This window comes from Puma concolor, unplaced genomic scaffold (assembly GCF_028749965.1).
Source record: "Puma concolor isolate L17-30 unplaced genomic scaffold, mPumCon1.1.hap2 unalloc_scaffold_39, whole genome shotgun sequence".
NCBI classification, from domain to species: domain Eukaryota; kingdom Metazoa; phylum Chordata; class Mammalia; order Carnivora; family Felidae; genus Puma; species Puma concolor.
In genome coordinates, this window is record NW_028240246.1 from 8116 (window position 1) to 36112 (window position 27997).

General features: G+C 38.2%; 1 protein-coding gene across 1 annotated transcript in view; it reads right to left on the reverse strand.

The window, feature by feature from the left end:
* Positions 1-4898: 4898 nt before the first annotated feature.
* LOC147571217 (EF-hand calcium-binding domain-containing protein 13-like) overlaps positions 4899-27997 on the reverse strand; it is a 78225-nt gene continuing 55126 nt past the window's right edge. The window contains exons 12-15 of the mRNA XM_086696523.1: positions 14594-14737; positions 12729-12800; positions 9107-9250; positions 4899-5210 (exon numbers count right to left, since the gene is read on the reverse strand). Of these exons, the coding sequence (XP_086552649.1) occupies positions 5023-5210; positions 9107-9250; positions 12729-12800; positions 14594-14737 (548 nt within the window). The 3' untranslated portion in view covers positions 4899-5022. The remainder of the gene's footprint in view (positions 5211-9106; positions 9251-12728; positions 12801-14593; positions 14738-27997) is intronic.

Genomic DNA, 27997 nt, shown 5'->3' on the forward strand with positions numbered 1-27997 from the left:
CATGGAATATTCACCTAGGTAGACCACATGCTAGTCTTTAAACCAAATCTTAATGTATTTAAAAGAATTTAAATTGTACGAAATAAATTCTCTGACCAAGGTGTATTAAATTAGAAATCAGTAACAAGATCCCTAGCACATGTCCAAATATTTGGAAATTAAATAATATAGTTCTTTAATTTTTGTAATGTTTATTTATTTTTGAGAGACAGAGAGAGGCAGAGCGTGGGTGGGAGAGGGGCAGACAGAGAGGGAGACACAGAATCCGAAGCAGGCTCCAGGCTCTGAGCCGTCAGCACAGAGCCCGACACGAGGCTCCAACCCAGGAACCATGAGATCATGACCTGAGCCGAAGTCGGACACTTAACCAACTGAGCCACCCAGGTGCCCCTAAATAGTACATTTCTAAATAACTCATGTTTCAAATGAGATATCACAAGGTAAATTAGAAAATATTTGAAATAAGTGATTATCAAATCACAACATATAAAATTTTGTGAGATGCTGTGAAAGTGCTCAGAGGGAAATTTGTAGTTTTAAATGCTGGAAAGGTATAAAATCAGTAGTACAAAAAGCAGAGGTATGAAATTCTTTTTTCTTAATGTTTATTTTGGAAAGAGAGAGAGAGAAAGCATGAGCATGAGTAGGGGAGGGGCAGAGAGAGATGGAGACACAGAATCCAAGGCAGACTCCAGGCTGGCACGGGGCTTGAACTCACGAGCCGTGAGATCATGACCGGAGCCAAAGTCGGACGCCTAACCGACTAAGTCATGCAGGCACCCCTGAAACTCCTTTTTAAAAAATTCTTTTTTATAGTTGTATAATACTCTACTGTACATAGAAACTAAAGTTTATTCAACTAACCTCCAATGTTTACACATTAAGTATTTTCATTATATTTTGCCATCTCAAATAATTCTGTAATGAATAATCTTATGTATCTATATTTTCACATTGTTGGAGGGTATCTTCAGGGAAAATTCCTAGAAGCAGGATTGCTGGGTCCAAAGGTAAAGGCATATGTGGTTCTGTTAGACATTGCCAAATTCCCTCCATTAGAATGGTAGCATGTTAAATGCCCACCAGCTATAGGTAAACGTCTTTTTCTCTACAACCTAACAGAGTATGCTGTGAAGGTTTTCAATTTTTGCCAATCTAATGGGTGAGAAATTGTATCTCCATTTTAATTTGCATATTTCGTATTATGAGTAAAATCAAACATCTCTTAATATGTTCATAAGCCATTTAAGATCTTTTTTATGATTTATATATCCATGATTTTTGCCCATTTTTCTATTTTTCTTCTGTGATATACATTGTAGTTTCTACCATATTGTTATTTGTTCTTTGACTTTACCTATGATATCGTATTAATAGACAAAATTGTTTTTTTTTTAATTTTTTCCAAGATGGATGTCAGAGAGCTTACTGCCTATGTTTTTTCCTAGATTTTTTTTAAACGTTAAAAAAATTTTTTTTCAACATTTCTCATTTGTTTTTGTGACACAGAGAGAGAGATAGAGAGAGAGAGAGAGAGCGAGCGAGCATGAGCCGGGGAGGGGAGGAGAGAGAGGGAGACACAGAATCCGAAGCAGGCTCCAGGCTCCGAGCTGTCAGCACAGAGCCCGACGCCCACAGACCGCGAGATCATGACCTGAGCCAAGCCAGACAATTACCTGAGTCATCCAGGCGCCCCTCTTCCAGGAGTTTTATGGTTTCAGGTCTTACAAGTGCAAGTATTTAATCATAGTCTAAGATAGGAATCCAGTTTCATTCTTTTGCATGTGGTTGTCTAGTTTTCCCAACACCGCTTATTGAAGAGTCTGTCCTTTCCGCACCATATATTCTTGCCTCGTTTGTCATAAATGAATTGACCGTATACGCAAGGGTTTATTTCTGAGCTCTCCGTTCTGTTCCACTGATGTCTGTTTTTATGCCAATACCATAGAGTTTTGATTACTATACTTTTGTAATAAAGTTTGGAATCAGAAAGTATGATGGCTCCAGCTTTGCTCTTTCTCAAGATTGCTTTGGCTATCAGGGTTTTCTATGGCTCCACACAAATTTTAGGATTGTTTGTTCTAGGTGTGAAAAATGCCATTGGAATGTTGATAGGGATTGCAGTGAGCCCGTATATCGCTTTGGGTAGTATGGACATTTTAACGTTATTAATTCTTTGACTCCACAAGCATGGAATATCTTTCCATTCATTTGCATCATCTTCAATTTCTTTCTTCAATGTCTTATAGTTTTCAGTGTACAGGTCTTTCACCTCCTTGGTTAAATTTATTCTTAGGGATTTTGTTCTTTTCAATGCAATTGTAATGGGATAGTTTTCTTAATTTCTTTCTGATAGTTTATTAGCAAATAGAAATGCAACTGGTTTTTCTATTGGATTTCATATGGTGCAACTTTACTGAATTTGTTTATTAGTTCTAACAGTTTTTTTTAATAGGGCCTTTAGGGTTTTCTACATATAAGATTGTGTTATCTGCAAATAGTAACAGTTTTACTTCTTTCTTTCCAATTTGGATGACTTTTGTTCCCTTTTCTTGCCTAATTGTTCTCAGTAGGACTTCCAATACTGTGAATACAAGTTGAGTAAAAATAGTGAGAAAAATTACGGCATAGGGAACATAGTCAATAACACTGTATTGTGACACTTTTATTGTGACAGATGATAACTACACTTATCATGGTGAGAAGTGAGCAATACATAGAATTATTGAATCACTATGTTGTATGCCTGAAACTAATATAACATTTTATGTAAACTATATTTTAGTAAACAAAACAAAACAAAAAAACTGGCAAGAATAGGCATCCTTGTCTTGTTCCTGATCTTAGAAGAAAAGCTTTCAGTTTTTCCCCATTGAGCATATATGTGGCCTTTCGTATACGGTCTTCATTAAGCTGAGGTATGTTCCTTCTGTACACACTTTGTTGAGAGGTTTGTTTTTAATCATAAATGGATGTTATCTATCATAAATTGATGTTTGGCAGTTTCTATCAATTTAATTATATATATCCCAGCAATCCCATTTCTAGGTATTCAACTAGGAGAAATGAAAATATATGTCCACACAAATACCTGTACATAAATATTTATAGAAGCTTCACTCATAATCACCAAAACCCAGGAAATTTCAATAGTTTATCAATTGGCAAATACACAAACATTACATTCATGTAATGCAATAATACTCATCAATAAAAATAAACACACTGCATGCAAAAAGTTGATGAATGTAAAGTATAATATGCTATGTGAAAGAAGCCAGACTCAAATGAGCTTCATATGTTCTGATTCCATTTACATGACATCCTAGAAAAGGCAAAACTTTAGAGTCAAAGAATAGATCGGGGGTCACCAGGAATGAGGGTTAGCGAAATGGATGGACTACAAAAGGACACAAAGAAACTTCTGTGGTGATACAGTCTATGTGCTGTTTAGTAATGGTTACATGACATTATTTTTAAGGATTCAAAAAACGATATACCTAAAAAAAGGTGAATTTTACTACATGCAAGTTATACTGCAATAAATATAAATTTGCTCCTCAAAAATATAGTCAAGAGAGTAGTTGAGAATACATAAAAACAGAAAAGATAGGTATAAAATCCACTTTGCTAGGTTGGTCAAAAGTTTTAAAGTTGTCTTCTTTTTATTTTTCAAATTTTTATTTAAATTCTAGTTAGTTAACATATAGTGTACTCTTGGTTTCAGTAGAATTTAGTGATTCATCACTTACATGTGACACCCAGTGTTCAACGTAACAAATGCCCTCCTTAATACCCATCATCCTTTTAGCCCATCCCCCGCCACCTCCCTCCATCAACCCTCAGTTTGTTCACTATAGTTAAGACTCTTTATATGGTTTGCTTCTCTCTCTTTCCCCCACCTTCCCCTACGTTCATCCGTTTTGTTTCTTAAATTCCACATGTGTGAAATCATATGGTATTTGTCTTTCTCTGCCTGACTTATCTCGCTTAGCATAATCCAGCCTGGTTCCATCCACATTGTTGCAAATGGCAAGATTTCATTCTTTTGATGGCTGAGTAATATTCCATTACATATACATATACATATACATATACATATACATATACATATACATACACCGTAACTTCTTTATTCATTCATCAGTCCATGGACATTTGGGTTTTTTCCATAATTTGGCAATTGTTGACAATGCTGCTATAAACATCAGGGTGCACGTGGCCCTTCAAATTAGTATTTGTGTACCTTTTGTGTAAATACCTAGTAGTGAAATTGCTGGGTCATAGGGTAGTTCTATTTTTAACTTTTTGAGGAAACTCCATATTGTCTTCCACAGTGGCTGCACCAATTTGCATTCTAAAAATTATTTTCTCATCGTTTATAATATTCTGATAAATTCAGGTCAGATATACCTAGTGAATAATCTCAGAGAACAGTATATAATCTAATATTTTTCTAGCACTATCAAAGTAAAACTACCCATAACTTTGAGTTTGGGGTAAACTTAGCAGTCTTTGCCATATAATTCAAACACAAGTTATATAAACTAATACTGTATTGTTTCATCTTTAAAAAAAATTAATGTTTGTTTATTTTTGACAGAGAGAGAGACAGGGAAACCGAGTACGAGTGGGGGAGGAGCAGTGAGGGAGGGAGACACAGAATCCGAAGCAGGCTCCAGGCTCTGAGCTGTCAGCACAGACCCTGATGGGGGGGCTCCAACTCACAGACCACAAGATCATGACCTGAGCCGAAGTCTGACGCTTAAACAACTGAGCCACCAAGGTGCCCCTATATTGTTTTATCTTTATATTGTTTCTTACTTACCTGTGCTTTATCTAATCCTGTGTGGTTTTTAAAAGATTTTGTTTGTTTGTTTACTATTTTAGGGAGAGAGAGAGCACAAGCTGGGGAGAAGGATGAAGGGAGAGAGGAAATCTTAAGCAGGCTTCATACTCAGCGCGAATGGATGCAGGTTGAGCCCATGACCCTGGAATCATGACCTGAGCCGAAGTCAAGAGTCAGTTGCTCAACCGACTGAGTGACGCAGACGCCCCAATCCTGTGTTGTTTTAACATGAAAACCACTGCCTGTCCTTCCACACGGAGCCAGTAGATACATATTAAGTGGAACTCACCTGAGGCTTTAGGCATGTTCAATGTATCACAGAACTTAATAAAAAATTCTTGAAAGGTAATCTTGCCATTTTCTGTAATGCAAAGTAAAATGTAGATGAAGGAATTACTGCTTCTGAATTAATCTGTCAGCAGTTAATAGTCAAGTTATAACAAAGGTGAAAAGCCCGGGGGTCAGCCTGTACTGTTCCTTCTTCCTTAACTTCTGCATACATATGATTATCAATTTCTATTCAATTATTTCCAAATACTTCTTGAGTATATCACTATATTAGTTAATGCCTATGCTATTACAATAGCATTGCTAAAAATCTATCGCATCAGTCTCATTGCTCTCCATTTATTTTAAACAATGCAGCAAGAGAGGTCTTTCTCTTTAAAAAAAAAAAATCTGGTTACTCCTCTGAATAAAACCCTTCAGTAGCTCCTACTTGTCCAAAAACTACAAAAGCAAAACAAAACAAACACATGGTGGGTAGGCAAAGAGGCTATAGGCCAATATTCCTTACAAATGTGTTAACATCTAAGTGAAATTCTAGAAAATAGGGTTTAGCAGTATAAGCAGAAACTAAAGTTCTAGATACCTTTAGGACATGCATTGTCACTGAGGGTGATAGGCTTTCAGGAAGGAAAACAGGTTCTTGGAGGGGAAAAAATCTTAGCCATTACAATGGTTTGTGGCCACAGTACATAAGCAAGTATTTATTTTTGGCATTAAACATTCATAGCGTGTGGGATGGTGAAAACGACAAAAACGTCTAAAAAGTCTCCTTAGGGGAGTGATTTTTTTTTTTTTAAAGGTTAAGAAACACTACTTTTAGGATAATGGTAACCACCTAAATTTACTCTGGAGAAATCTAAGAAAAAGGCTTAGAAATCCATAGGACCAAAGATGGCATCTTGATGTGGAACTCAGTGCATAGGATTTGGTGGTGAAGGAAAAGAAAGAAGCAGTTAAAGATGAAGTCCCTACCAAACAGTATCAAAATGTCAGAAGGCTCACTACCCCCACTTCCCACCCTCTGCCCCAAAGGTGCCATTAAAGTAAACGGACTTCATTTACTTCAGTAGAAACTGAAGACAGAGCTCCAAACTGAATGTGCCACCCAACACCCTCAACTCTTTCAACAAATCAGGATAGAAATGGACAAAGGAAGATTTGAGATGGGAGCCAACAACTCAGAAAATAGATTGTGTAGAAAGACCAAGTCAGCTCCAAAATAAAGACTCAAGTAAAGTAAAGGTACACAAGGTGGAATGGATATGACAAACTATAGTAAGGGACATAAAGGATAGACATGAAAAGAACCAAAAGGAAAAAAAAAAAAAAAAAAGGAGGGGGAGAGAGAAAAGGAAGAAAAAAAACAAACCATGCAAAAAAAAAAAAAAAAAAAGTAGAAAAGTTTACAGCAGAAGTGACAGAGCCCAGAAATAAACCCCACATACGCTCAACTAATATTTGACAAGGCAGCCAAGAACATTCAATGGAGAAAGGATGGTCTCTTCAACAAATGGTGTTGGGAAACTGAATAACCACTTGGGATACTCCCCAAAATCACCTCAAAATAAATTAAAGATTTAATTGTAAGATCTGATACTGTAAAGAAAACATAAGGAAACAGCTTTCAGACATTGGTCTTGGCAATGATTTTTTGGACATGACACCAAAAGCACAAACAACAAAAAGCAGAAATCAACAAGTAGAACTAGATCCAATTGAAGATTTTTCTTTTTCTTAATGTTTATTTGTTTGTGAGAGAGAAAGACACAGAGCATGAGCAGGGGAGGGGCAGAGAGAGAGGGAGACACAGAAACTGAAGCAAGCTCCAAGCTGTCAGCACAGAGCCCGACGTGGTGCTTGAACTCAAGAATCATGAGATCGAGACCTGAAGTCGAATGCTTAACTGGCTGTAGTCGGACGCTTAACCAACGGAGCCACCCAGGCACCCCAGAACTACCTTCAACTTAAAAACTTTTGTACAGCAAAAGAAACAATCGGCAAAATGAAAAGGCAACCTACAGAATGAGAGAAAATATTTGCAAACCATATATCTGATAAAGGATTATTATCCAAAATATATAACAAAGAATTCACACAGCTCAATAACAAACAAACAAATGAACTATTTTAAAAATGGGCAGAGTAATAGAATAGGCATTTTCCCAAAGAAGACATCCAAACGACCAACAGGTGCATGAAAAGGTGTTCAACATCACTAACCATCAGGGAAATGCAAATCATAACCACAATGAGATATTGCTCAAACCTGTTAGAATGGCTATCACCAAGAAGACAGGAGATACGGATTTGTGATGATGTGGAGAAAGGGAACCCTCATACACTGTTGGTGGCAATGTAAATTGGTGCAGCCACTATGGACAACAGTATAGAGATTCCCCTCAAAATTAAAAATAGAACTACAATATGAACCATCAATTCCCCTTATAAGTGTATATTCAAAGGAAACGAAAACAGGATCTCGAAGACATACTCCTGTGTCTACTGCAGCATTATTCACAATAGCTAAAATATGGAAACAATCTAAGTGCTCATCAACAGATGAATAAACAGAGGTAGTGTGAAAATATACAACAGAATATTTTTCAGCCATGAGAAAGAGAGAAATCCTGCCATTTGCAACAACATGGTAGGATCTTGAAGTCCTTATGCTTAGAGGAGATAAGCCAAAGACAAATGTTGTATATGTCACTAATATGTGGAATCCAAAAAAGCCGATCTCATAGAAAGAGAGTAGAATGGTGGTTACCAGGGACTTAGGGGGTGGGGTGATTGGGGAGATACTGTTAAAAAGTACAAATTTGCAGTTAAAATGAATAAATTCTGGAAATCTAATGCTGTGCTGATCTAATACTGTATTACATAATTGAAAGTTGCTAAGAAACTAGATCTTAAATGTTCTCACCACAAAAAAAGAAATCGTGATAATTACGTGATGTGATAGAGGTGTTAGATAACATTACAGTGATAATTATATTGCAATATATAAATGTATCAAATCAGCACATTGGACACCCTAAACTTACATAATGTTATCATATGCCCATTATATCTCAATTTTACAAAAAGGAAAAGAAAAACTCTGTGGAGGTGGAGTGGGGGAAAAAAAAAGCTCTAAGTCACTAATATCGAGGATGAAAATGAAGGTATCATTACAGATGAAGCAGAAATCAAAAAAGATAAGAAGCAGATGTCAAGGACAACTTTATCCAATACATTTGAAAAGTCAGATGAAATGGACAAATTCCTATAAAGACACAGCCTGCCAAAACTGACAGGAAAATAGAATATTTTCTTGGTAATACCATACAATTTAAGAAATTAAATCAATAATCCAGAATTTTTCCATAAATAAAACTCTAGGCCCATAAGGCTTCACCTGTGAGTTCTGCTTAACATTTGAGGAAGAAAAAAATCTCTTACAGAGAATAGGAAAGTAAAGAATATTCCCCAACTCTTTTGAAAACGTAGCAAAAATGATATTCAACAATACCAGTCATTAAAATAACGCAGTTATTTTCTACATTTATAAACATCTGCTTCCCTGAGCCAATGCCACAGGCAACACCCCCTGAGGTATTCCTGGATATCAGCATAGTTTCCATAGTTTCCCTTCCAAAGGGTTAACACGTGGCAAAGGGCCTCACGGACTCTGTTGTACTCTGTGCATGGCATTCTGACTGAATACTGCCCGCGCCAGTCAGTTCGCAAAGTGACCTCATCTCCCAAGTACCACCACCCACAGGGATAAAGTAGGCCCAGACTCCCCCATCTGTTCAGTCTCACAGAGCTCAGGCTTGGCACACTATGGTGGCACCGGTGCTCACCAGTCATCTCACTGCAGCCCCCCCGCCCCAGGGTGCCCTCCATTGCTGTATACCCCATCCATACATCTCCCATCCCCACTGGTAGATGATGGCCTTTACAACTAGATGCATTCAGACTACTAACCGTGTTCAGGTCCATGTCTTAATACTTCATCAAGTAAAACATTAGCTGCATGAAAGTCATTGTTCATCAATAATGCCTTGAGGTCAGAGACATCAATCAGATCATTCTGGAGAATTTGAACAGTAACGAAGAGTAGCCGTGTAACTGAGAAAAAAAAAAAAAAGAGCAAAAACATGCTTCAACAGCAGAAATAAGAGTACACTGTTCACTTTCACTTAATGGGCTTGAGTTGCATAAAAGAAGTTTACATGAAATTACTAGTAGTTTTAAAAACCATTGTGTATTATAATAGCTAGCAGTTACTGAACACTAAGTGCTGGAGACTCTTCTGAGTACTTCTACTTTACCTATTTAAGTCTATTATTACCTGTAATAATTCCAAGATAGGCATTATTATCCCCATTTTTCAGATGAAGGAATTGAGGTTAGTGAGAGTTAAAAAATTTTTTTTAATGTTTATTTATTTTTGAGAGAGAGAGAGAGACAGACAGACAGACAGAGAGACAGACAGACAGACCATGAGCAGGGAAGGGTCAGAGAGAGACAAAGATGCAGAATCTGAAGCAGGCTCCGGGTTCTGAGCTGTCAGCAGAGACTCCAACGTGGGGCTCAAACTCACTAACCGCGAAATCATGACCTGAGCTGAAGTTGGGCGCTTAACCGACTGAGACACCCAGGCGCCCCGAGGTTTGTGAGATTAAGTGATTTACTGAAGAATATACTGGTATTAAGTGACAGGGCCAGGATTCAAATCCAGGCACGATATTTCCAAAGCCCATGCTCTTAACTACTGTGCCTTTCAGGTAGACATATGTAACTGGTCAACCATTATGCCTACAGCTACATAATACTTCATATGTGGACCCTGAAATAATTGTGAAGCATTACAAAGAAGTTTACATCAAAACTTTATTGCCTTATTTCACTTAAAGTTATGTTACAGAGACAAAATAAGAAGAAGAAGGTGCTGTTTCTGTAAGTCGTGCTCTTTATATTTATCTTATAGCCCCACAAATGTTGACAGCCTTGGTCACTTTCCAATGCCTTCAAACAGTTGTGGTTGTTGATGCTGTTTAATTTAGTCCACATTTTACTAGTTGTTCTCAGCAGGAGGGTTGGTTTCACATAAGCTACTCCATCATAGTCAGAAGTAGAACCAGGTAACTCAAGCTTTATCGGTAAATTTGATGCCCTGCTCTGGTTGAAAATTACTGTTTAGGTTATTACTTTACTACAAAGCTATAGTGATTAAGACCATGTGGCATAAGAATAAATAAAAATCAGTGGAATGGAACTGGAAGTCTAGAAATAAATCCATACATTTCTGATCAATTGATTTTTTACAAGGATGGCAAAACCATTTATTTAAGGGGGAAAAGAATGATCTTGTCAACAAACGATGCTGGGGTAACTGGCTATCTGCATGCAAAAGAATTAGAGTGGACTCCCATCTCACACCACATACAGACATTAACTCAAAATGAATCAAAGATTGAAATTAAAAGGCTAAAACTATAAAATTCTTAGAAGAAAACATTAGTATAAATCTTAATGATCTTGGATTATGTTTAGACATGATATCAAAAGAAGTGACAAAAGAAAATATAAACTGGATTTCACCCAATTTAAAAACGTTTGTGCTTCAAAGGACACCACCAAGAAAGAGAAAAGACCCATAAAATTGGAGAAAAGATTTGCAAATCATCTATCTGATAAAGCTACAGTATCCAGGATATAAGAACCCTAGCAACTTGACAAATAACCCGATTTTAAGATAAGCAAGGGATACATATCTCTAAATGGCCAGTAAACACATGTAAAGATGTTCAAAGTTATTAGCCATCAGGGAAATGCAAAACAAAACCACGGTGAGATACTTGTGAGACTAGGCTAGAATAAAAAAGACGGACAATGTAACAAGTACTGACAAGGATTTAAAGAAATGTACAATGCTGTTGGGAATGTAAAATGGGGCAGCTGCTTTGGAAAACGTTCCAGCAGCTCCTCAAGTTGAATGTAAAGTTACCACGTGACCCAGCAGTTCCATTCCCAGGTAGGTACCTGAGAGACATGTAAATGTACGTCCACACAAAAACCTGTACTCAAAAAAATGTACACATGTTCATAGCAGCATTATTCTTAGTGGCCAAAAAAGGGAAACAACCCGAATGTCTATGAACTGATAACTGGCCAAAGAAAATGTGGTATAACCACAGAATATTATTCTACCACGAAAAGGAATAAAGTACTCATTTATGTTATGATACAGGTGAACCTTAAAAACAGTATGCTGGGGCGCCTGGGTGGCTCAGTCGGTTGAGCGGCCGACTTCAGCTCAGGTCATGATCTCATGGTTTCGTGGGTTCGAGCCCCACATTGTGCTGACAGCTCAGAGCGTGGAGCCTGCTTCGGATTCTGTGTCTCCCTCTCTCTCTGTCCCTCCCCCGCTCTCTCTCTCTCTCAAAAATAAACATTAAAAATTAAAAAAAAAAACAAAAAAAAAAAACCAGTATGCCAAATGAAAGAAGCCAGACACAAAAAGCCACGTATTCTAGTTATATGAATAACTAGAATAACGATTCTAGTTATATGATGTTCAAACATCAACACAGATAGAAAGCAGACTAGTGGTTGTCAGTGGCTGGGGAGAGCGGGGAAATAAGCACTACAGGGTACAGGGGTTTTTTTTGACGTGATGAAAATGTCCCAGAATTAGAGTGTGAAGGTTGCACAACTTTGTGGATATACCAAAAACCACTGAATTGAACACCTTAAAAGGATGAGATTTTATGGTATGTGATTTATATCTCAGTAAAAATGTACATTTGATAAATAATGCCATTGATTATAAAGGTGTTCTAATTTTAGAGATATTCAAACGTGAAGAAAAAAAGACATTTGTTTCCCCAAGGCATTTAGAAATCCATTGTTGGCAGGGGTGTCTGCATTTGTGGAGGGTTCTTCGGTAGGTGTTCTCTGTAGACATGGGGGTTTAGGGAAAGATGCTGGTGTTGAAATGGTTTCCCTAATTCCAAGGAGCACGAGAGGAACTTTGGGGACAAAGACCAAGCACTTGTCTTTATGCAGCAGGGGCAAAACGATGTGGTTAGGCCACAGAAATGACATGGTAGTAAGAATGATACAGGGATTAATGGCCCAAGCATTTAAAGAAACTAGCTAGATGAAGCTAAGATTTCTATAAGTGAAATCAATGGCCAGTCCATTTGGGTAAACCTGAAAACTCCAAAGGCCTGACTTGAGACAGCACAGAGGGTAGTAGTGGTCCCTCACCCAATTTCCACACCTGATTTAATTCATAGATCCAGAACCCCTTGAGTGAAGAAAAATTTATCTCCTCTTGAGGAAGGACTTTATATTAACAGCAAAGGTATTTACTGTGTATCTTCTTCAACGCTGTTTTATTTCTTTTCCCTCCTTTATAACTAACTTTGCCCCATTTTCACTTGTTTTTTTTTTATATCACATAAGCTGCTTGAAATCCTTTTTGAAACTATAGACACTACAAATTAAACACTTGAAATCCATTTAGTGATTTTTTTTAAATGTGATTTCATTATCTTTATTTTACAGTCACTTCTTTAAACTGGAAGTATTCACTTACCTATGGACTCTTTGAAAGGTGGACTTCCTTTAATTCTTTCAAAGAAATCTTTTAAATTCACCTCATTATCATCTGGAAATATCAAAATCAAGCATATTGTCATTAAAACCCTGATACTCAATCGGTACACAAAATAAAGGCTCTGACTAACAATACCTAAAATCTCATTCTACCTCATTTCTCTCTCAAATGGCTGAAACTATTTCAATGTAATTTTTCATACTTTCAGGAACCACACCCATTGATCAGTTAATGATATTAATAGTTCACTTTTTTTGACTTCTTACTCAAAAGTAAGAACTTAAAATAACTTTGAGTTCCTTATGTATATATACTAAGTATCCTTTTATGATGCTTCACATTTATTAACTAAAATATGCACAAGAATTCTATAACATGCTTGATATGCCTATCCTTAAAAGATGAAAGCAAAGAGAAATTAAATAACTTGTCTAGGTCACAAGAGCCAGAAAGTGCTCGAGGCTGTATTTGAACTAAGGCAGTCTAAGGCCAGAGGTGACAATGTTAACTATTGGGACACACACACACACACACACACACACACACACACACACACAGGAAATAAAATGCAGTAATGTAACCACAGCAGAAAATATAGGGCTATAACTACATTGAAAAGACTTTAACTTATAACAAAATGGCAAGCTGGGTAGCACAGGAACGATTACAAATTCCTAAAGATGCTGTATGAAATATTTTATTCTATAAATGCATTATCAAGTTGTATGAAAAGGAAATAATAAAACGTTAAGTGGGCACAGAGATCCAGAGGGGAAAACCAAGTGAATACTAAGCCTACAGCTATTTGGGGATACATATTAGATCCAAAAGCAGCAAGGTGCTTGATTTAAATGTTCATGCATATTCATAAAAGAAAACTTGGGTCCTGCTACACAGAGAGTTTGAATTTAGATACCAAATGAAACTGGGATGCTTAAAGAATTTCAATCCAGTGAAAGGGAGATTAAAATATTATATTCACTGGCCCATGTAAACACCAAGGTGACCTAAATCTTCCCAATTTTGAGAGGCAGTGGGTAAAAAAGATCACCTGTGAAAAATCTCCTGCATCTCATGTGGGCTTAGGGCCTAAATTTATACCACTCCCATGATATGAAAAACCCCAGGTCAAAACATAAAAATTGATTGAGGTCAATAATAATCTATGGCAAAAGCAATAACCAAACAATGCTGGGGAGGTACTCTTAAACCTAAGACATGCTCATGGGATTCCCATAGAAAAAACAAGCTGGTTAAGATAAACCCCAAATAAAAAGCCACCTAAAACTGGTAAAACTCACCAGCTTCTAGAAGTATTCCCACACGATTTGACACTTAAGAGTGGATGTAAATAGGAAAGGAGATCAAGTACACAATACATGAAGTCAAAGATGGAAAACAAAGATAAATATGTGACCACTTGGAAACAATGATCAAGACTAAATAATTATTCTTCTGAGATGTAATGAAACTTTGGGTATTTCCTTTGGTTAAAAAAGCAGAATGGGACAAGCAAAATAAAAGGTGAAAGTGGGTCTCCTCTGAAGAAAGACTGCAGATCAAAATGAAGCTGCTGATGTCATGTCTTTGTTTTATTACATAATGGTATTTTCCCACCCATGCTTACAAGAAATGAATGCTAATTATCTAAATTAGCATATGTAGAGTATGAACAGATAGATATGGTCAGTAAATAAATTAGCAGACTATTTTGGCTCTAATTTATATCAACCTAAGCCTCATCGCGACTGCCTTTAGCATTTTACCTCCATATAAAACACTCTAAAACTGGTTCCTATAAACAGGGAAAAATGAGCAGAATCTCAAGCCAAAAAAATGCTCACCACTGATGTCACAATATTTAAGGGCTTCACTGCCGTCCTCCGCAGCTAAATTAACATTCAAACTTTTCAGGGCATGCTCCAAGTTACGTATGCCAATCTTGCCATTATCAACACTTGTCAAGATACAAGCAGCTTCTTTAAATGCTACAAAGATAAATAAATATATATAAGATACTATTATTTTAAAAAATGCAAAATAGTTTGTCCAGAGTCCACTATAGGTGAACTCTCAATTTAAGTATATATATTTAACTAAAATCTCTGCAGAAAAAAAGCAAAGTATTTTCTACTTGTAACTGACAACCTATTTATTTCAAGCAGCATTTAAAAAAATTAAGGGCGCCTAGGTGGCTCAGTCGGTTAGCCATCCAACTTCAGCTCAGGTCATGATCGCATGGTTCCTGGGTTTAAGCCCCGCATTGGGCTCTGGGCTAAAAACTCAGAGCCTAGAGCCTGCTTCAGATTCTGTGTCTCTCTCTCTGCCCCTCTTCCACTTGTTCTCTCTCTCTCTCTCTCTTAAAACTAAACATTTAAGAAAAGAAAAATTAAACCAAAAAATTATATGCAGAATTTGATGGGTTATCTGAATCCATTCATCCATTAAATACTGAATAAGCTGTGACCCTTTCTTAAATAATAGTAACGTCCTGTACATGTAGATCTAAAGACTTCTATCAACTGATGAAATAAACCAAAAAAAAAAAAAAAAAAAAAGCTAAAATTTGAGATTAAAGCTCTTGATCTCCAGGGCCACTACCAGTCTATATTGTGCTTTTGTGTGAATTGAAAAAAGGCACCCCTCTCTATGTATCAATTACAAAGAGGCATACCTTCCTCTAGGTAGCTGCAATCTAGCATTGGTGGTCCCAGCCTGGAGAGCACAGTGGAATGTAGAATGCATTTCAGTCTCTACTTGTACCCTTTCAACCAGGCATCTCTGTGCAAGCACAACCCATGCAACCAAATGTAGTCCTGTTGATACCACACCAATTTAAAATATAAAACATGATCATTACTGGGAGTTTCAATTTTTTGTCAATACCATTTCTCACCCCATTTCTCTCTCAACCCCAAAATGAAGTTGTCGTGTATGTTTCCATAGTCCGAAAATCGTTGCATTATACTAACAGATCTAAACCTTCAGTTGGAAAGAATACCATAATACCATTTTAGACCTATATTCATTTTTACTAACATTTATTTTATAGCTACTAAAACCAACAATGAAAATTTCAGCCCTCTTAAAGAGTTTCCTTTAAATTCCTTGAAGACAGGGACTTTAGAATTTGTCTTGTCTATAAATAAAATTATAATACATTATATAGTTGGTACTATGAGAAAAATGTGTGCCAGATATGAGCACTGAGCACTCAGATATAAAGCACTGAGACAGTTCACCTAACCTATAACTCTGAAAAGTCTTATGGGTTGAGGAGTGATGTTTGAGCTGAGTTTGGGGGGAAAATGTGAATTTGTTTGACAGAAAATATACAGAAAGGAAACAGCACATGCAAATATATGGAACCAAAAGCACATGGAAGATATGGAACCAATTTAAATTATAATAAGTAATATGGCTACAGAATAAATACAAATGCAGAAGTGATGAGAGATGAGGCTAATGAGATAAGAAGACAGATTTATTGTCATTCTTTAATTCCATAAATATTCACAATTATATAAGTCAATAATATAAAAGATTTGAAACAATGCCTAGCACAGTAAATATCATATAATATTAGCTATTAAATTAGCTATTAATAAGGGGCTTCTGAAAGCCAAAATTGTGCTAGGATCTGGAGAAACAATGCTAGGACTTCTGGCAAAATGGAAACATGGTTCTTGGCCCAATGATGCTTCCAGGCACGTAAGAAAAAGAATCATTAACCAAATAATCAAAAATATGACTAGAAAACAACCAGATTTTAACATGGGCAGAAGACCTAAATAGACCTTTTTCTGAAGAAGACATACAGATGGCCAACAGACACACGAAAAGATATTCATCACCAATCTCAGGGAAATGCAAATCACAACAACAATGAGATATCACCTTACACATGTCAGAATGACTAAAATCAAAAACATAAGAAGTAACAAGTGCTGGCGAGGACGTGGAGAAAAAGCAGCCCTTGTGCAATGTTGGTGGAATGTAAATTGGTACGGCTGATGTGGAAACAGTATGGAGGTTCCTCAAAAAGTAAAAACAGAAATACTATTTGACCCAACAATTCCACTACTGGGTATTTACCCAAAGAGAACAAAAACACTAATTCAAAAAGGTATATGCACCCCTATATGTTTATTGCAGCATTATTTACAATAGCCATGATATGGAAGTATCTCAACTATCTATCAATAGGTGAATGAATAAAGAGGTGGTATATTATGGAATTTGACACAACCATGGAAAAGAATGAGATTGTTTTTTTGCCATTTGCAACAACATGGATGGACCTAGAGGGTATTATACTAAGTGAAATATGTCAGACTGAGAAAGACAAACACCATATGATTGCACTCATAGGTGGAATCTAAAAAACAAATAAAAAAAAAAGAAAAGCAAAATCAGACCTAAAAATACAGGAACAAACTGATGGTGGCCAGAGAGAAGGGGGGATAATGGGTAAAATGGGTAAAGGGGAGTAGGAGATACGGGTTTCCAGGAATGTAATGACTATGTCATGGGAATAAAAGGCACAGGAAAGGGAATATAGTCAGTGATACTGTAATATTGTTGTATGGTGACAAATGGCTATGTTTGTGGTGAGCATAGCAAAATGTATAATCACTACACCTGAAACGAATATAACATTGTGTGTCCACCGTACTCAAATAAAAAAATTTAATGAGAAATTATATTATTTTGGTCTTAATGAATTAAGATAATTCAAAGTTCTCTAATATTTTTGCTACTTTTTTTCCTAAGTAAGCTCTACACCCAACATGGGGCTTGAACTCATGACCCTGAGGTCAAGAGTTGCATGTTCTACCAACTGAACCAGTCAGATGCTCCTACTTTTGTCACTTTATAAGCTAAAATATATTGAGCATTTCTAGTGTCATTTAAAAAAATATTAATGGGTATTTATAGTATGAAGTAAATGCTATGAAAAAGACATAGTTTAATGAAAGCTTATAATAAAAGAAGCTGACCTCGACTACCAGATAATGACAGGCTCCCTAGAGGAAATTGACATTCATTCAATTTTTTTTTTTAATGTCTATTTTTGAGACAGAGAAGGAGACACAGAATCTGAAGCAGGCTCCATGCTCTGAGCTGTCAGCACGAAGCTCAGCACAGAGCTCAAACTCACAGACTACGACATCATGACCTGAGCCAAAGTGAGACACTTAACCAACTGAGTCACCCAGGCACCCCATCACTCATTTGAAAGATGAGTAAACATTAACTAGGCAAAGAGTGTCAGGGAAACCTATTCCAGGGAACAAAATACGCAAAAGCTTTGTAGTTGGATTTCGAAGGAAATGAAAGAAAATGCAGAAAGCAAGGGTAATGGTACAAAATTATACCAGAGAGCTAGGACATGCAGGATTTTGATCTTTAACAACAATGGAAAATGTTTAAAGAGTTGAAAATAGGGGGACATCACACAATCAGATTACTTTTTTGAAAAAAAACAATTACTCTGGCTGGAGTGGGACGAATGGACTAGGAATCCATTGGCACCTGGCAATGATCCTAAAAAATAACTCTTTCATAGGGAATGCTTTCTTGTATACATATATAAAGTCCTTACCATCTGCTGTTGGTAGTTTCAGATTTGAAGACAAAGCCTCTTTCCTAAAGTCTGCAAATTTAAATAGAGAGATTAGGCCATAAGGAACAGCATAATGATTTTACCCAGTTTGGAAGAAAACCAATGGATAAATTACATACTTCATTTCTCAATAACATTTAGCATTGACCATTCCCTTCTTCTCAAAATCCTCCACTAGCTTCCAGAATAACGTTCTCTACTCATCTTCCTCTTACTTCTTAGACTCCATGGATTCGTCAAGCTCCACCAAGCTTCTTAAATGTGGCTGAGATTCTAATGTTACAAATGCTTCCTTTATCCCTAAGAGAACAGCTTAATCCCCAGGCTCATATATTCAATAACATGTTTAATTATTAGTCTGAATTGTCCTTCTTTAGTCCTGCCTGTCTGTCTGTCTGTCTGTCTGTCTGTCTATCTATCTATCTATCTGTCTATCTATCTATCTATCTATCTATCTATCTATCTATCTATGTAATTCTGGAGCTTTTCCTAAGGACAAGGTGCAGTGATACCCTTCATCCTATACATTTTCTACAAAAATGCAAATTGATACAGAGATCTATTTGAGGGACAAGTGACAGAAACAAAATATGTCCATTTGCATAGATGGACCACATTGCAGTTAGAGAGCAGTTTAGAATAACTCACAACTAGTACAGGTATTACCTTGAAGCAAAAGGGGGTTAGAATCAAGATACATTATATTTACATTAGTTTTTAAAATGTGATCTAAGCAGGATTAAAAAAAATATAACTAACCTATTAAAAAGTACTTTCAAAATAGTAGGTTTGGCAATTTTACAAGATAACTCTAAAACAGAATTTCTCAACCTGAGCAAAATTACATTTGGGGCCAGCTAATTATGTGGGGGAGTGCTGTCCTCTACATTATAGGGTGGTTAGCAGCATCCCTCACCTCTACTCACCAGATCCCAGCACTCCTCCCCCATCAGTTTTGACAATCTAAACTGTCTTTGCATATTGCCAGTTTTTCCCTGAGACACAGATCTGATCTCATTTTTTAGCTGAAGTTAAATTTAAAGGCAGGAGATGGCTTTCCAAGTATTGATAAAATCCATCTGGGTATATCCCAGATAAGAATATGGATGGATCAGGTAAATTCTTTGTAAATAGAGCAAATAGCCAGATCAACACTTACACAGAATGTTATATAGACCAACGGTTTAATTGTTCAACAATAACTTGTATTTTTCAAAGAGCCTTTCACCTAAAAGAAAAAGAAAGCTAGACAACTATTAGGACCTCTCTAAAATTCATAAAAGGAAAGGGATTAACTTTGAAATAAAATTACTCTAGAAAGAAACATTTTATTTTTTTTTTAATTTTTTTTTTCAACGTTTATTTATTTTTGGGACAGAGAGAGACAGAGCATGAACGGGGGAGGGGCAGAGAGAGAGGGAGACACAGAATCGGAAACAGGCTCCAGGCTCTGAGCCATCAGCCCAGAGCCCGACGCGGGGCTCGAACTCCCGGACCGCGAGATCGTGACCTGGCTGAAGTCGGACGCTTAAACGACTGCGCCACCCAGGCGCCCCGAAAGAAACATTTTAAAGCCATATGACAATATATATAAATACTTTCAGACCAAGTTTACAATGCAGTCCAAGAGATCATCCAGGAATTTGATATTGTAATAACTAAACCTCCGTGAATATAGAATATAAGATAGATCTCTAAATCTGATCTGTAGTAAATTGCATTTCAATACATTTACAGTAGGATTTAGGAACTAAGTATTAAGATTTAATTAATTAAGTATTTGGTAAAATATTTTAAAACCTTGGATAAAATTTTAGAAGAAATTTTTATTACAAGTTACTGGTTATCTGCTCAATCAACTCACCGTCGAGCAAGGAATCATCCAGCATTTCTTGAAAACTATTATCAGTGAAATAAATTCTATTGGTGTTTCCAAGTACATCTGCATAGTTGTCCTTGCCAGACTGATCACTTTCCTCCATACATTCCAATGTACCGATGATGTCATTCAATGCTACAAACACAGAGAATATACATGCAACATGTAATTCAGTCCACGGATCTAAATTTTTGGAACATAACAGTAAAACTGATGGATTCTTCCAGTTTTGCACTGTCCAAAATGGCAGCCACTACCCACATGTGGCCATTTAAAAAGGTAGAGCAATCCATTCTCCACTATAGTTTTCTATAGTCCCTTATCTTTATTCTTAAGATTATTTTGTTAAAACTCCGGGTTCTGCGTGGGCTATTCCTTTATGAACAAAAAAGTATGCCAAAGTTTCTCTAGTCATTCTATTAACGAGCTCACCATTTCATAAAAAATACCCTCCATTCGTCACAACTGCTCCCAAACTCCAATCCTTCCCTTTCTACTTTCTTTCCCTACACCCCTTGCTCCTGTCAGCTCACTTTACCCAATTTAGAGAATCAGCAAAGCCTATTATGTTTAGCATGATAATATCAAACATCTGAACTAGGAAATCCATGACTGACCACCCCCCCCCCTTAAAACAAACAAACAAACAAAAACCTCTTCACATTTCTAAAGTACATGTCTAAAAAAATAATCTTTCAGAATTCATTAAGAGAAATATATAATAAATTCCTTTAAAATTAGCTAATTTATGTGAAAGTATAATTTAATATATTATGTTGTTCCATGAGTTAGTCATTAGTCATTGGTAAGAAGTTTCAAAAATAGGCCATGTGAGGAATGGTTGAAGGGAAATCTGAGTCCAGAGAAAAGACGATTCAACGTAAAAGAAAGAAAATATAAGAGCTCTCCTCCCATCCCTGGAGGGCTACTGACAGGGGGAAGAGTCCAAATGTTAAGTTTGGGAATGGAATTATAAGGCAGGATTTCCATCAAATATGTGAAACAATTGACTCGTTCTACAGCTGTCCAAAAATTACGGAATGGGCTGCTTCAAAAAGTCATAAGGATTTCCAAGACAAACAGTAGGATCAGTGTACATTACGATTAGCCTGTCCCTGAAACCCACTAATGTGGTTTTTAAAAAAATTTTTTTTTAATGTTTATTTCTGAGACAGAGAGAGACAGAGCATGAGTGGGGGAGGGGCAGAGAGAGAGGGAGACCCAGAATCTGAAGCAGGCTCCAGGCTCTGAGCTGTCAGCACAGAGCCGGACGCAGGGCTCGAACTCACAGACCGCGAGATCATGACCTGAGCCAAAGTTGGACGCTCAACCGACTGAGCCACCCAGGCACCCCTAATGTGGTTTTTAAATAAACATGTAGGGGCGCCTGGGTGGCGCAGTCGGTTGAGCGTCCGACTTCAGCCAGGTCACGATCTCGCGGTCCGTGAGTTCGAGCCCCGCGTCGGGCTCTGGGCTGATGGCTCAGAGCCTGGAGCCTGTTTCCGATTCTGTGTCTCCCTCTCTCTCTGCCCCTCCCCCGTTCATGCTCTGTCTCTCTCTGTCCCAAAAATAAATAAACGTTGAAAAAAAATTTTTTTAATAAAAAAAAAATAATAATGGTTGAATCATTATGCTGCACACCTGAAACTAATGTAATACTGTATGTTAATTATACTTGAGTTAAAAAAAACTACTAGAGGTAAACAAGATGAAAACAGAAAATTGGCAAATGGAGTTAACAAAGTGAGATTTAACTTTTGTAAAAAGCTAAGGTGGAATGTCAAGGTCAAAAACCTGAATGAGTGGGGTTTTTTAAGTTTATTTTATTTCTATTTTGAGAGAGACAGAGAGAATGAGAGCAGGGAAGGGACAGAGAGACAGTGAGAGAGAGAGAATCCCAAGCAGGCTCCATGCTGTCAGTCAGCACAGAGGCCAACATAGGGCTTGAACCCACAAAACTGTGAGACCATGACCCGAGCCAAAATCGAGAGTTGGATGCTCAACCAACGGAGCCACCAAAGCACCCCATGAATGAGTGTTTTTATTTTTTATTTTTGAATGTTTATTTTTGAGAGAGAGAGAGAGAGAGACAGAGCATGAGCTGGTGAGGGACAGAGAGAAAGAGGGAGACACAGACTCTGAAGCAGGTTCCAGGCTCTGAGCTGTCAGCACAGAGCCTGACACAGGGCTCAAACGGCTCAAACAGCACAGAGCCTGACACAGGGCTCATGAACAGCATGATCATGACCTGAGGCAAAGTCGAACGCTTAGCCGACTGAGCCACCCAGGTGCCCCCTATAAGGAGAGAACTGGCAATATAGAATGACGATAGCCAGATTCCCCTTCAATTTCCAATGCAAAACACACTCTATACTGAGTTAAAATATCAATAAAAATAATATTTGGTGATGAACTGAATCAGAGAAGTGGAAGTGGTGGAGCTAGGGCCATAAGGAAAAAAAAAGACCAAGAATGACTCCTAACTTTTCAGCCTAAACAACTGAATGCTAAGCTCAATAGAAACGGAAATCACCAGATGCCAGAAGTGAGGAAGAATTATCGTGTGTGTGCCTGAGCTGACGCCATGGCAGTCAGATGGTATAACGCATAAGTAGAGAACATAAGCTCTGAGTTGCTTTTTTTTTTTTTGTAATTAATTCATTTATTTTGAGTGAGAGAGAGAGAGAGAGAGCATGTGGAAGGGGCAGAGAGAGGGAATCCCAAGCAGGCTTCTCACCGTTGCATGGAGCCTGATGCAGGGCTTGAGCTCACAAACTGTGAAATCATGACCTGAGCCGAGATCAACAGTCAGATGCTTAACTGACTGAGCCACCGAGGCGCCCCATGAGTTGCCTTTTTTTTTTTGAGAGACAGAGTGTGTGCATATGGGAGAGGGGCAGAGAGAGAGAGAGAGAGACAGAATGCTTTTTTTTAAAAATATAACTTATTGTCAAGTTAGCTAACATACAGTGTGCTCTTGGCTTTAAGAGTAGATTCCCATGATTCATCGCTTACATACAACACCCAGTACTCATCCCAACAAGTACCCTCCTCAATGCCCATCACCCATTTTCCCCTCCCCCACAGTCTCCCCATCAATCCTCAGTCTGTTCTCTGTATTCAGAAGTCTCTTATGGTTTGCCTTCCTCCCTCTTTGTTTGAAACTATTTTTTCCTCTTCCCTTCCCTCATGGTCTTCGGTTAAGTTTCTCAAATTCTACATATGAGTGAAAACATGATATCTCTCTTGCTCTGACTTATTTCACTTAACATAATACCCTCCAGTTCCATCCATGTTGTTGCAAATGACAAGATTTCATTCTTTCTCATTGCCGGTAGTATTCTGGTATGTGTCTGTGTGTGTGTGTGTGTGTGTGTGTGTGTGTGTGTGTGTGTGTGTGTGTATCACATCTTTTTTATCCATTCATCAGTGGATGGACATTGGCTCTTTCCATAATGTGGCTATTGTTGATAGTGCTATTATAAACATTGGGGTACATGTGCCCCTATGAATCAGCACTCCTGTATCCTTTGGATAAATTCCTAGTAGTGCTATTGCTGGGTTGTAGGGTAATCCTATTTTTAATTTCTTGAGGAACCTCTACACTGTTTTCCAGAGAGGCTGCACCAGTTTGCACTCCCACCAAAAGTGCAAGAGGGCTCCCATTTCTCCACATCCTCACCAACATCTGTTGTTTCCTGAGTTGTTAATTTTAGCCACTCTGACCTGTGTGAGGTGGTATCTCAGTGTGGTTTTGATTTGTATTTCCCTAATGATGAGCGATGTTGAGCATCTTTTCATGTGTCTGCTGGCCATCTGGATGTCTTCTTTGGAAAAGCGTCTGCTCACGTCATCTGTCCGTTTCTTCACTGGTTTGTTTGTCGGGTGTTGAGCTTGGTAAGTTCTTTATAGACTTTGGATACTAGCCCTTTATCTGACATGTCATTTGTAAATATCTTCTTCCATTCGATCAGTTGCCTTTTAGTTTTGTTGATTGTTTCCTTTGCTGTGCAGAAACTTTTTATCTTGATGAGGTCCCAATAGTTCATTTTTGCTTTTATCTCCCTTGCCTTCAGAGACGTATCAAGTAAGAAGTTGCTGTGGCTGAGGTCAAAGAGGTTGTTGACTGTTTTCCCCTCTAGGGTTTTGATGGTTTCCTGTCTCACATTTAGGCCCTTCGTCCACTTTGAGTTTATTTTTGTGTATGGTGTGAGAGAGTGGTCCAGTTTCCTTCTTCTGCATGTTACTGTACAGTTCTTCCAGCACCATTTGCTAAAGAGACTTTCTTTTTTTCCTTGGATACTCTTCCCTGCTTCATCAAAGATTAGTTGGCCATACATTTGTGGGTCCAGTTCTGGGTTCTGTATTCTATTCCACTGGTCTATGTGCCTATTTTTGTGCCAATACCATACTGTCTTGATGATTACAGCTTTGTAGTAGAGGCTGAAGTCTGGGATTGTGATGCTTCCTACTTTGGTTTTCCTGTTCAACATTACTTTGGCTATTCGGGGTCTTGTGTGGTTCCCTACAAATTGAAAGATTGTTTGTTCTAGCTCTGAGAAGAATGCTGGTGCAATTTTGAGTGGGATTACACTGAATGTGTAGATTGCTTTGGGTACTATCCACATTTTAACAATATTTTTTCTTCCAATCCATGAGCCTGGAATGCCTTTCCATTCTTTGTGTCTTCTTCAATTTCTTTCATAAGTTTTCTACAGTTTTTAGCATACAGATCTTTTACCTCTTTGGTTAAACTTATTCCTAGGTATTTTATGGTTCTTGATACAAATGTAAATGGGATCGATTCTTTGATTTCTCTTACTATTGCTTCATTCTTGCTGTATAGAAATGCAACCAATTTCTGTACATAGGTTTTATATCCTGCAACTTTGCTGAATTCATGTATCAGTTCTAGAAGTTTTTTGGTGGAGTCTTTTGAGTTTTCCATGTAGAGTATCATGTCATCTGCAAAAAATGAAAGTTTGACTTCTTTGCCAATTTGGATGCCTTTTATTTCCTTTTTTTGTCTGATTGCTGAGGCTAGGACTTCCCACACTATATTAAACAACAGTGGTGAGAGTAGACATCCCTGTTGTATTCCTGATCTCAGGGGGTAAACTCTCAGTTTTTCCCCATTGAGGATGATATTAGCTTGGGCTTTTCATATGTAGATTTGATGATGTTAGGATATGTTCCTTCTATCCCAACTTTCTGGAGGGTTTTTACACAATGATGCTGTATTTTGTCAGATGCTTTTTCTGCACCTACTGACAGGATCATATTGTTCTCATCCTTTCTTCTATCGATGTGATATACCACATTGATTGATTTGCGAATACTGAACCAGTCCTGCAGCCCAGGAATGAATCCCACTTGATCATGGTTAATAATTCTTTTAATATACTGTTGAATTCAATTTGCTAGTATCTTGTTGAGAATTTTTGCATCCATGTTCATCGGGGATATTGGCCTGTAATTCTCCTTTTTAGTGGGGTCTCTGTCTGGTTTGGGAATCAAGGTAATGCTGGCTACATAGAATTAGTCCAGAAGCCTTCCTTCCATTTCTATTGTTTGGAACAGCTTGAGAAGAATAGGTACTAACTCTGCTTTAAATGTCTGGTAGAAGTCCCTTGGGTAGCCATCTGGCCCATTTGTTGGGACTCATTTGTTGGGATATTTTTGATAACTGATTCAATTTCTTCACTGGTTGTGGGTCTGTTCAAATTTTCTATTTCTTCCAGTTTGAGTTTTGGTAGTGTGTGGGTGTCTAGGAATTTGTCCAATTTCTTACAGATTGTCCAGTTTGTTGGCATATAATTTTTCACAGTATTCTCTAATAATTGTATTTCTGTGGTGTTGGTTGTGATCTCTCCTCTTTCATCGGTGATTTTATCTATTTGGGTTCTCTCTCTTTTCTTTTTGAGAAGTCTGGCTAGGGTTTTATCAATTTTGTGTATTGTTTCCAAAAGCCACCTCTTAGATTAATTGATCTGTTCTACTGTGTTTTTTGTTTTTTGGGGTTTTTTTTTTGGATTCCCTATTGTTTAGTTCTGCTCTAATCTTTGTTATTTCTCTTCTTCTGCTGGCTTTGGGGTTTCTTTGCTGCTCTGCTTCTAGTTCCTTTAGGTGTGAGGGTAGATTCTGTATTTGGGATTTTTCTTGTTTCTTGAGATAGGCCTGGATTGCAGTGTATTTTCCTCTTAGGACTGCCTTTGCTGCATCCCAAAGGGTTGGGAATGTTATATTTTCATTTTCATTTGCTTCCGTATATTTTTAAATTTCTTCTTTAACTGCCTAATTGACCCACTGATTCTTTAGTAGGATGTTCTTTAACCTCCATGCATTAGGAGGCTTTCCAAATTTTGTCTTGTGGTTGATTTCAAGTTTCATAGCATTGTGATCTGAAAATATGCATGGTATGATCTCAATCCTTTTATATTTATTTAGGGTTGCTTTGTGACCCAGTATGTGATCTATTTTGGAGAATGTTCCATGTGCACTCGAGAAGAATGTGTATTCTGCTGCTTTGGATAAAAAGTTCTGAATATATTTGTCAAGTCCATCTGGTCCAGTGTATCATTCAAGACCGTTGTTTCTTTATTAATTTTCTGCCTAGGTCATCTCTCCATTACTGTAAGTGGAGTATGAAAGTCCTCTACAGGGAAGATGGTGGCGTAGGAGGACGCTGGGCTCACCGCATCCTGCTGATCACTTAGATTCCACCTACACCTGCCTAAATAACCCAGAAAACTGCCAGAAGACTAGCAGAACGGATTCTCCAGAGCCAAGCGTAGACGAGAGAACCACAGAAGAGGGTAGGAAGGGTGGAGAGGCGGTGCATGCTACAGACTGGCGGGAGGGAGTCGGGGCAGAGGGGCAGCCTGTCGGCCAAGCAGAGGCCCCGAGTCTGGCTTGCAAAAGCAGAGGGGCCGGACGGAGTGTGTTCGGACGGCAAGCAGGACTTAACATCTGGAAGGTTATAAGTTAAGTTAACAGCTCTGCTCAGAGAGCGGGAAGGCTGGAGGACAATGGGAGCGAGAGTTGTTGAGCCCCGGACAACAAAGCTCAGCTTGGTGGGGAACAAAGGCGCTCGCCAGTGCCATCTCCCTTGCCCATCCCCCAGCCAAAATCCCAAAGGGAACCAGTTCCTGCCAGGGAACTTGCTTGCACTGCGCAAACATCCAACGTTGTGCTACTGCAGATCCATCCCACCGGAGGCGGATCTGACTCCCTCCCGGTGCCGCAGGGCCCCTCCCAAAGCTGATCACAGAAGGATAAGCGAGCGAAGCCTGCCCCTCCTGCCCCTGTGCACCTTGCCGATCCACCGCAGCTAATACGCCAGATCCCCAGCACCATAAGCCTGGCAGTGTGCAAGTAGCCCAGACGGGCCACGCCACCCCACAGTGAATCCTGCCCCTAGGAGAGGGGAAGAGAAGGTACACACCAGTCTGACTGTGGCCCCAGCAGTGGGCTGGGGGCAGACATCAGGTCTGACTGCGGCCCCACCCACCAACGCAAGTTATTCGAGACAGCACAGGGGAAGTGCCCTGCAGTCCCGCACCACTCCAGGGACTGTCCAAAATGACCAAACGGAAGAATTCCCCTCAAAAGAATCTCCAGGAAATAACAACAGCTAATGAACTGATCAAAAAGGATTTAAACAATATAACAGAAAGTGAATATACAATAATAGTCATAAAATTAATTGCTGGGCTTGAAAACAGTATAGAGGACAGCAGAGAA